Source organism: Camelina sativa, chromosome 1, assembly GCF_000633955.1.
Source record: "Camelina sativa cultivar DH55 chromosome 1, Cs, whole genome shotgun sequence".
Lineage (NCBI taxonomy): Eukaryota > Viridiplantae > Streptophyta > Magnoliopsida > Brassicales > Brassicaceae > Camelina > Camelina sativa.
In genome coordinates, this window is record NC_025685.1 from 4,594,416 (window position 1) to 4,605,958 (window position 11,543).

An 11,543-nucleotide genomic window follows, 5' to 3' on the forward strand; every position below is an offset into this window, starting at 1 on the left:
TTTTTTTTTTTTTTTTTTTGAACTAAAATTTGTCAAAACTTTCTATTTTAGATTTTTTTGTGATAATTAATGTTGTTGCATCTGCACCACACTAACTCCATCGTATCCAGCTGTGATGTAAAAAAAATTAAATGCGTCTACGTAATGCGTAAGCCCGTGAGAGAGAGTTAGAAACACGCGCTCTTCACTTTGTACCTACTGTAGTAAAGAGAACGAACTCTGAAAACTGGAGGACTCCTGCCAAAAAAGTATCTTGTCTTGTTTTTTTTTTGTTTAAATTAAAAAGCCTCCAAGACGAGGTTTGAACGACACGTGTGTGGTCTGACGTGGATACTGTAAGATGCTTCCTCGGTGACTTCTCCATGACTCGATTTCGGCGCTTCTCCACGTTTCCATCAATTACACGAATACGGCTCTCTCACTTATTTTCTCTATTTTTTTGTATTTGTTCTTCAAGTCCTCGTAATATATTTTTTATTGTCAATTACAGCACATAAGTTTTAAACAATAGGAATTTATTATATACAATGAATGTATAAACTATCACAATTTGGATACCCTTAGATGAACTCTACCCATAGTAAATTAATATATATGCATTGATTGAATAAGAATTTGATATTTTATTTTAAGATCTTACTATCTAAATTAAAAATATATAATTTGTTTCCAGTTCAGCAAGAACAATATGGTTTCGCTTATCATAAATTAAAAAAAAATCTTTTGAAAATCTAACAAAAATTAATTATGAAAAAACAAAATTACAAGTTCTTGATCATCACCTACATTATGTGTATGGATATCTGGAACAAACTGGTAACATCCTACAAATATGGTGACAATATGCAAATATTGAAACAAATTGGTCTCTTTTTATAGATTCTAGGGGAGACACATATGACATTTATAATACTAGTATAAATAGAATATCGGATCGGCCCTTGGATATTTTTCTGATAAGCTATAGGATGTTTACACACGTCCTCTTTGGTATAAAGGAAAGCAGTTCTAATCTCACCAAGCTTGGGACAGTATAAAGTACGACCAACCAAATGTACTAGAACACGTTGCATGTTTATAGCTGTCACGAAACAGACCTACCACTACTACCGCCACGTGACGGTCAAAATGAAAGGTTTCTGGCCAAACCTGTAAAGAAAAGAGATCACCGGCACGAAACCTAACACATCACGAATTCGACCGGTCTCGCTCGACACGTTATGCATGTTTTTTTTCTTCTGGTTCGTTTAATTATAAGAATTGGCCAGTTTGGTCGATTACATTAAATATTTAATTAGGAGAGACTAAAACTATTTCGTACTAGTTGTACACGTAACCTTAAATTAATTGTCTTTAGAAACTTCTTCCATATGTCTCATGACTCACGAATCATGACAAAGAAAACTTCTTTCTATGTGTTTGATCTCCCTACGCAAGAAAAATGTACTCATTTTTATAATTGGAAGTTTCCGCATATTGTTATTTAATTTTCAGTTTAGTTGAGTTCTACAGAGAGTAATTAAGTCATCTAAGGTTTTAATTTCTATTTAAATCCCAATCAGATGACTCGGATACTGGAAAAGATAGTAAATTTTTTAGTACCGCTATGATTTAGGCAAGATTCTCATGTAGTAACACTCGAGTATATATACGTCCAACTACGCTAGTGTCCTGTAAAATTCAGTCGACTATGCTGTGTTGAAGATATCTTAAGAGGCTTGCACATTGCAAATCCAAGATTCTGAAATTAACCTGAGACATTTAATAATTCTACGATGTCGCGTCTAATATATTTTGATTCTTCAAAGATAATACTAAATAAATAAATCTGTTATTTATTTTAATTGCGTATACTTTTTGACATTTGTGTACGTAAACTATTATATATCGCCGTGGAATCGGCATGCACCATGACATTTTCCCAACATGCAAGGATACGACAGATTATTTTAATAATCACCAATTTTCTAGTATTATTACTTTCCGTAATTAAACTTCAGAACCTGGGACGATGGGTTTCCAATTCAAAACTAATTGGCAATGAGTGGAGAGGTCATCACCTTTTATATATTACTTAAGTCTTTTTACATCTATCAGATGTGGGATCTTTTCTCCACACGCCCCCTCGAGATGATGGTTTTTTTAGCCATTAATCTCGACAGAATCCATCACTCCCCCTCGAGATAATGATCTCTTTTTTTAGCTATTTCGATGGAATTGGGCCTTCCTTTGGGCCATCAATTAATGGGTGATCGGGTCTCTATCCGGGCCGGACTAGTTAACGAGCCAGCGTGTGTAGGCTCTGATACCATGATAAATTAGGGCTTTACTGTGGGCTTCCAACTCAAAACCAATTGACAATGAGTGAAGAGGCTCTAACCCTTTATATATTACTCAAGTCCCTTTACATCTATCAGATGTGAGATCTTTTCTCCACAGATTGGGACCTAGCGCATTCACTGTAAAATGTAAATCTACCATGATCGATAACGTAAATCTATAGGAATCAATCATTTGTTTAGACCATTGTAGCAACCGACTAAGACCATGGCCTGTGGAGTTTTGGGGTACTCAGACCATTTCTAAGTCCAAAAAAAAAGAATAATTAAAAGAATTGGCCCACAATTACATAGAACCGTTGCTCTGCGGAGTATCGAAAGAAATTGGGAAGATATGGTACGTGTCAATTTCTAATTGGACTTTGATAAAATATAAAAGACAATTTTTTTCTTTGGCCTCATTTGCCTCTTTTCCCCGATCCATCTCTTTCCTCTCTCTCGACAAACGGTGAATCGGCTTCTTCTTCCGGCTTCAAAAAAACAATCCAACTATCAAAAATCTCGAGATCGAGATCTCAATCACAGATCCACACTAAGCTATGAGGAGAGTCACCAGACTTGCTGCACGGACAATCTCAGCCTCCGTCGCAATCCTGCTTTGGTACGTTTTCTTTCCAAATATTTGATTTTTCCACATGGGTTTTGTGTTTTTTGATCTGCATGATGAATGTGATCAGATTGTTTTTGTTGGGATCAGTTGGAATTTGAATCTTTTAGTTTTTGGCTGTTTGATTTATCCAGATTAGTGTTGGATAAACTTCAAGACTTAAGGTCCAAGATACTTTACAAAGGAATGTTAAGGACAAGAAAGGGCTAAGCATAATCCTACTAGAATTAGGAGATATCTAGTTCTAATAGAAATAGAAGAATGAAAGCACTATATATATCTTTGATTGAGTTGTGATCAAAGGTATGAAAAGAGTGAAAAGCATTGTTTAGTTTTGAGAGGAGATTTTATAAATAATAATATAAGAGAGTCATTCTTATAAAACAAAGTCTTTTCTATCTTATATTTGGTATCAGAGCTCTAGGCTTAATCGATCAAGTTGTGATTCGATTACAAAGCTGTTTTTGGTCGTGTTATCGAACCACAACTATGGGAGAACTCATAGAATCATCACGTCCGAAGGAGTTGGAAAAAGGTATCTCTCTGCAGTGCCCTCTTCTGACGTCTACGAACTACACGGTATGGTCCATGAGGATGAGGATCATGCTGCGTATTCAGAAAGTGTGGGAAACAATCGAACCAGGATCAAATGATCCAAAAAAGAATGACATCGCTACTGCTTTGTTGTTTCAGTCGATTCCGGAAGCTCTTACCATGCAGGTTGGTAACTTGAGTACACCTAAAGCGATTTGGAACTCAATTCAGTCTAGGAATCTTGGAGCTGAACGTGTCAAGGAGGCACGTTTGCAGACACTCATGACAGAATTTGAGAAGCTACGAATGACAGAGGGTGATAAGGTCGACAGTTTTGCTGGGAAACTGTCTGAAATCGCAACCAAGGCAGGAGCACTTGGTGAAGTCATTGAAGAACCAAGACTTGTGAAGAAGTTCTTGAATAATCTACCTAGAAGTAAGTTCATTCACATGGTAGCCTCGCTTGAACAAGTTCTCAACCTCAACACCACAAGTTTCGAAGACATAGTGGGAAGATTAAAGGCGTTTGAAGAAAGAATTGCAGGAGAAGGACTTCCTGAAGAAAATCAAACAAAACTGATGTTTTCTAACTCAGATCAGTTTCAAACGAACTATAACAGTGGAAACAACAGTTTTCGAGGTAGAGGACGTGGTAGAGGGAGAGGCTATGGAGGAAGAGGTTATCGAGGAAGAGGTAGAGGAAGAAATAATTTGAGTTTTAACAACCAGTTCAACACACAGGATCAGTCTAATACAGAACAGAACCAAGCACAAGACAAGAAGGAGAAGATTATTATTTGTTTTCGTTGTGACAAACCTGGTCACTACGCCTCACAGTGTCCGGAGAAGATTCAGAAAAATCAAGAAGCTAACAAAGTCGAAACTTTTGAAACAGAGGAAGCGGATAAAACTTTGTTTTTGCATGAGATTGTCTACTTGAATGAAGAGAGGGTTATCCCAAGAAACTACACCAAGGAGGATTGGATGTGGTATTTAGACAATGGAGCTAGTAATCATATGACAGGTCATAAGGATTACTTCTCTGAGCTCAATGAGAACATTGGAGGCAAGGTGAAGTTTGGAGATGGATCTTGTGTAGAAATAAAAGGAAAAGGCTCTATAATTTTTCAGAGTAAAGGTGAGGAACAGGTTCTAGTAAATGACATTTACTATATTCCTGACCTCAAGAGCAATATTCTGAGCCTAGGACAGGCTACAGAAGTCGGTTGTGATGTACGAATGAGAAAACTGGTTGACAGTTCATGATCCAAGCGACAGGTTGTTGGTGAGAGTTCTGAGATCAACTAATAGGCTGTACAAAATTAGTCTCAAGGTGGGAAGACCGGTCTGCCTACACTCTCGTATCGAGGATGATACCTGGAAGTGGCATGCTAGGCTCGGTCACATTAACTTTAAAGCTCTGAAAGCAATGTCGACACAGAAGATGGTTCATGGCTTGTCAGAGATTAGAGATGAGAAGAAGCTGTGCGAGTCGTGTCTTGTTGGGAAACAAACGAGACAGTCGTTTCCAAAAGCTACAATGTATCGAGCTTCTAAACCATTGGAGCTTCTTCACGCTGACTTGTGCGGTCCTATAACACCTACAACCTTAGCACATAACAGATACATATTTGTTATTGTGGATAATTTTTCAAGATATATGGTCGATCTTGATAAAAGAGAAAAGTGAAGCGTTTGGAAGCTTTAAGGCGTTCAAGAGTAGTGTGGAGAAGGAACTTGGAAGAGAAATCATTACTGTTAGAACGGACAGAGGAGGTGAATTCACGTCAAACGAATTTAATGCTTTCTGTGAATCAACCGGGATTAAGAGACATTTGACAGCACCGTATACTCCGCAACAGAATGGTGTAGTGGAGAGAAGAAATAGGACCCTAATGGAGATGACAAGGAGCATTCTCAAGGCCATGGAGGTTCCAAACTACCTGTGGGGAGAAGGAATTTGTCACAGTACGTATGTGATCAATAGGATACCTACTAAGGCACTAAACAATATCACTCCGTATGAATGTTTGCGAGAGAGAAAACCAAACATTGATCACCTGAGAGTGTTTGGGTGTATAGCTTATGCTAAAGCTGATACTGCAAGTCTTAAGAAGTTGGATGATCGTTCGCTGTCGTTAGTTCACCTTGGTATCGAACCTGGATCCAAGGCATATCGACTGTTCAATCCGTCAACTAGAAGAATTGTAGTCAGCAGAGATGTTGTTTTTGATGAAAAAAATAAATGAAGCTGGAACAGAACAAAAAATAGAGATAGCAGAGAACTAGGGATGTTTCTTATGCAATGGGGAGAGATAAAGGATGCTGGAAAAGGACCAATATCATCGAATTCTGCAGAACAAGATCAAGTTGATGAAAACAGAGCAGAATCAGAAGATGGTATAACTAGAGAAGATAGAGTTGAAACCAGAGTTGATGATGAGAATGTTGTTGCTCATGAGAACCAGCAACCATCTCTAAGAAGGACAGGACGTCAATCTAAACCTCCTAAGTATCTTGATGACTATGTGTTATTAGCATCAATCGAAAGTGAGATGTTATTGTTAATGATAAATGATGAGCCACGGTTCTATGATGAAGCAAAAGGAAATCAAGTGTGGAGAGTGGCTTGTAAGGATGAGATTGACTCTATCAACAAAAACAAGACTTGGTTTCTTGTTGATAGACCACAAGGAGTGAAGGTAATTGGTCTCAAGTGGGTTTTCAAGATTAACAGGAATGCAGACGGAACCGTGAACAAATACAAGGGTAGGCTTGTTGCTAAAGGCTACGTACAAGAGAGTGGAGTTGATTACGAAGAAGCTTTTGCCCCTGTAGCTCTCATGGAGACAATAAGAATGTTGATTGGTTTAGCTGCATCGGATGGATGGGAGATCCATCACTTGGATGTAAAAACTGCATTTTTACATGGGGAATTGAAGGAGGACGTCTATGTAGAACAACCAAAAGGTTTTGAGATCAAGGGGGAAGAACATAGAGTTTATAAGCTGACAAAAGCTCTATATGGCTTAAGACAAGCTCCTCGAGCCTGGAACACTAAGTTGGATCAAATCTTGAAGGAGATGAGCTTCAAGAGATGTTTAAAGGAGACTGCAGTGTATCGAAAGGAGAAAGGAGGTGACCTACTAATTGTTGTTGTTTATGTGGACGACCTACTCATTACAGGCAACAACCTTAGAGCAATTAAGGAGTTCAAAGAAGAGATGTCGTCGAAGTTCGAGATGTCTGATCTCGGTAGACTCACCTACTACCTTGGTATTGAAGTGCATCAAGGAGTTGATGGTATCACCATTAAACAAGAAGGATATGCACAGAGGATTTTAAAGGAAGTAGGACTTCAAAAATGCAACTCAACAGTGATCCCAATGGAGTTTGGACTGCATGTCTCTAAGTCGCATGATGAAACAAAGATAGATCCTACTCGGTTCAGAAGAAACGTTGGCTGTTTGAGATATCTCTTACACACTCGACCTGACTTATCTTTTGCGGTAAGTGTTGTAAGCAGGTATATGCAGAGCCCGAGGAAGTCTCATGGAGAGATCATCAAACAGATCATGTGTTATCTCAGAGGAACGACGTCATATGGTCTCAAGTATAAGCGTGGAGGCTTAAAGGAGATTATCGGTTTTAGTGACAGCAATCACAACGTCGATCAAGATGATGGGAGGAGCACTACTGGATATTTATTCCTCTTTGGTAATACTCCAATCACATGGTGTACACGGAAGCAAGACACAGTTGCTATGTCTTCATGTGAGGCCGAGTTTATGGCTGTAACAGAAGGAGCTAAGCAAGTGATATGGCTTCAGGATCTGTTGAGTGAAGTCACATGGAAGAAGGAAGCTCAAATCATGATGTATGTCGACAACAAGTCTGTAATTGCATTAGCTAAGAACCCAGTGTTTCATGGGAGAAGCAAACACATACACAAGCGTTACTTCTTTGTGCGAGAATGCATTGAGAGAGAGCTTATTCGTGTGGAGCACATTCCAGGAGTGGAACAGAAGGCTGATATTCTTACCAAAGCATTGGCTAGAGTAAAGTTTGAAGAAATGAGAAGCTTGATAGGTGTTCATGAAGTTAAGAAAGAGGAATTGAAGTTTAAGGGGGAAAATGTTGGATAAACTTCAAGACTTAAGGCCCAAGATACCTTACAAAGGAATGTTAAGGACAAGAAAGGGCTAAGCATAATCCTACTAGAATTAGGAGATATCTAGTTCTAATAGAAATTGGAGAATGAAAGCACTATATATATCTTTTATTGAGTTGTGATCAAAGGTATGAAAAGAGTGAAAAGCATTGTTTAGTTTTGAGAGGAGATTTTCTAAACAATAATATAAGAGAGTCATTCTTATAAAACAAAGTCTTTTTTTATCTTATAATTAGAAATGTATCAAGAGTGTGATTGAATTTGGAATTGAAAAAGATCACCACTTTTTTGTTCTTTGATTGAATTGGAATTGTTCAATTGTGTTGTTTTATGTGATGATGCGCAGTTGATTGATCCGGTGGACAAGATTGTTGATAGAGACTTGAAGCTGATATATGAGTTAGGGTTAGATTGATTTGTATTTATTAGTGAATAAGTTTGTTTTGATCTTCATTAGCTGATTGTTTGATTGTCTTGGTTTAAGTAGTAGTAAGTTTTCAGTTTGTTTGTTCTGCAGGTGTTTATGAAGGGTCCTTCATTGTATGCTTTTAAAGGTTTGGCTGATCGATTTGCGCCTATGGGAGTACATATATCAATGCTTCTGATCATGGTGGGTGGAACCCTCAGTGCGACTGGGAGCTTTAGAGGCTCGGTCACAGTTCCTCAAGGGTTAAATTTTGTCATGGGAGATGTCTTAGCCCCAATTGGGTTTTTCTCAGTTCCAGCAGATGCTTTTAATACCGAAGTTCATATTAATCGATTCACCATGGATTATTATGATAGTGGAGAGGTGAGTGATACCGAAGCTCACAACCTGCATCAGGTACTTATCTCATTCACATGTAAAAATAACTCTTAAAATCGTTATCAATCACAGTCCTATTTTATACCTATGTGTTCTGGCACTTGGGTCTACTAGATTTTGGTCTTCCACCTTTAGCAACCTCTTTATCATCTAACTCTGTTTTCCTTTTTTTATATGAAGATATGGGCACTTCAAAACGGAAAAACATTGGTGGTCGGGGGAAGAACCAACAGAGCAAAGAACGAATTTCTGATGATATGAATCGATTGCTTGATCAAGTTCCTAAGCTAATCAATAAGAATACTTCAGTTGTTTCTGAGCAATCTTGATTAGCTCTGCGAACTCTGGTACATTTCAAGACAAAACCAATATAGTTGTACAGAATTATGAAAAATGTATAGTTTTCAAGAACACAAACACATTCTACATGTTGCTGATCACACGAAGGTGAAGCATGTTTTGTGTTAGGATACTGTATTTGTGATTTGGTTGAAAATTGCTAGGTCATATTCTCAAAAAGAAGAGTGTGTGTTGCAGTTTGTATTTTTCCTTTTGTTTTTAATAAAAAGAAAAAATTGTTTTCACAATGATTTTAGTTGAAGAAACCTTTATAGGTTTCTCTAGTGGAAAGATAAATTGTTACTCAAAAATAATTTAATCATATAATTAATATTAATATAACTATAGTGGGTGCGACAATTTCTCCACCAATTGATGAAATAGGATTAGTACCCGACGGCTTTGATGCCCTATACGTTCAAACCAAATATTAAGATGCGTGCACCCAAAAGAAAAACTATATTTTTAACTTTTAGTTGGACCATAGAAGAAGCCACTAACGATATGCACCAAAATCGAGCGATATACAAAAGATATAAGATATGAGACCCCCACAAGCATGAAGTAACAAACATATAATTAGTGCGAATTCTGAAATGAGCAAAGTGAGAAGCCCAAATAGGAGATATAGTATTCTTACTACGCAAAGAGGCCTTTAATTGGGCTCTTATAAAGCCCTTGACGTTCCCGTTAAGCAAAATGTTCATGTCGGTCGATGAAAACCAATGTGGACAACTTGTTTATTCTTAGTAGCAAAAGAGGCCTGTATATAAATATGCACACGTCGATGCAAATCGTCCAAATTTTGTTAAACATAATCTGTTTGTCGTATAAATCTAAATTATCTAATACATTACTCTTTGCTTGACGAAAAAAGAAAAAAGAAAAAAGCATATCTATTCCAAGGGAAAATTAATGGCAAGGTAAATTTTATGAGTTATTACAAAAGGAAAAATAGATTTCAGAGGAGCGTAGTTGGCTTGCATAATTTGACCTTCAAACTCTCTACACTAGATTCGAAGGTAAATTCGACTAGTCGCTAGTTTTGCTTTCATGAGGAGTTTGAGTACGTGGATGAAGAAAGGACTGATCGGGAGATAGGGGTGTGATTGTGAAGTCTTACATTTCTTTTTCCAAACACTATCAATCGAGGAACGTCAAATTCGTAAAAAGTTCATTAACACATGAGTTCAATGCTCATATATAGACTGTAGTCTCTCTTTTATGTACATAATTACATTAACATATAAAAATACTTTTGGTGGATGTTGAAAACGAACTCTCTGTCAATATAGCCCAAGTCAATAAGGTAAACGATATCATTTCTACACGATTTTCACCAATCCATTTTGTGACTCGGCCCCTCCCCCGTAAAAGAAAAGACACGTTCTTCATTTTATTTGAAAAAAAAAACAATTTGGAAGACTTTCTTAACATGTTTATCCAAAAAAAAAAAAGGAAAAAAAAAATAATTTGGACAACTTAGCTTGCATCGACGTGTGAGTATTAATTATTAAGGCCTATATGTATCAGAGCATGTATCTTTGTTTCAATTATAATTACCCAAAGATGTATGTTTATTAGTTATCACGATCTTTTTTTTTTTTTTTTTTTTTTTTTTTTTTTTTTTTTTTTTTTTTTTNACGATCTAAGTTCTACAACAAATACGTGTTTCCCATGCCTCTATTATAGTATCTATGTAATATTTTTTATTCTGATATATTTCCTACTTTTTACTACTCTTATAATTAATGTTGATCTTCATCTTTTTGAGCTCAAAACACTTTTTTTTATCCATCCCATTATAGAATTAAATGATACTATAAATGATGAAAGTTAAGAACAAGGTGCAAACAACCTAAAATTCCTTAACTAAAATGTTTTTTTTTCTTTCTTTGTCTTCCAAATATAAATGGGATTTTTACTATTTTTGGACAAATATAGTGAGTTTTTTTCATGCGCAGTTGAAAAAAATATTTCATAATAGGCTCACAATCATATATAGTATTTTATAGTTTTTATATATTTAAAAAAAAAACTAGAAAATTCAGAATTTTAAGAACTTCAACAGAATCATCAAAAGTGTATAACTGAAAGATTTTTAATGATTGCTAAAGAGTATTCAATAGTTTTGTTGATTTGTTTTATAAAATTTTGTAAAGTGCTCCAAATTTTTTGTAATACGTTTTGTGACTTTATTTTATGAATAAAATTTATAAATCATAAACCAATAACATAATAATTAAATTTATTAACAATCTTAGATTCTTTTGTTTTAATTGAATAACACAAAAAATTTTATCGACTATGTAAAAGTCCAAATCTAATAATTCAAATTTATTAAAATTTTAAATAACTTTACAAATCACAAACTAACAATGCTAAACTTTAACAAAGTTTAACAAAATTTTAATCTAATAACAAAAAATTCTAAATAATATCTAAAAATTTTAAAATTCTAATCCCCAATCAATAACCTCCTTAGTAACAACAATATTAGTCTATAATGGATTTGAAACAATCTACTTATTAAACAAATATATTTCCAATTAGTCGTGACATCGTTGACTGAACTGAGGACATCTCCGTAATTTGTGTTTCACGTGGCTACCTCTTCTTCTTCTCTCATATAATATCTGTCATCCCTATCACACAGAGCTTTTGTCACTCCAAAAAGGGAAAAACAAAAAAACTAATTTAGCTACTCAAAATAAATTAAAAAGAAAAAAAAAAAAAAAAAAAAAATAG

General features: G+C 35.7%; 1 protein-coding gene across 1 annotated transcript; it reads left to right on the forward strand.

The window, feature by feature from the left end:
- LOC104772614 (cytochrome c biogenesis protein CCS1, chloroplastic-like) lies at positions 2,735-9,043 on the forward strand. The gene is made up of 3 exons (XM_010497229.1): positions 2,735-2,940; positions 8,169-8,474; positions 8,637-9,043. Exons 2-3 carry the CDS (start codon positions 8,175-8,177, stop codon positions 8,715-8,717), a joined length of 381 nt encoding a protein of 126 aa, XP_010495531.1. The 5' UTR covers positions 2,735-2,940; positions 8,169-8,174; the 3' UTR covers positions 8,718-9,043.

Bases quoted from the DNA above. Each gene is read 5' to 3' on its own strand.
- LOC104772614 (XM_010497229.1), top strand. From the start codon at position 8,175: ATGAAGGGTCCTTCATTGTATGCTTTTAAAGGTTTGGCTGATCGATTT. The intron at 8,475-8,636 runs GTACTTATCTCA...TTTTATATGAAG, and splicing joins AAGCTCACAACCTGCATCAG to ATATGGGCACTTCAAAACGG.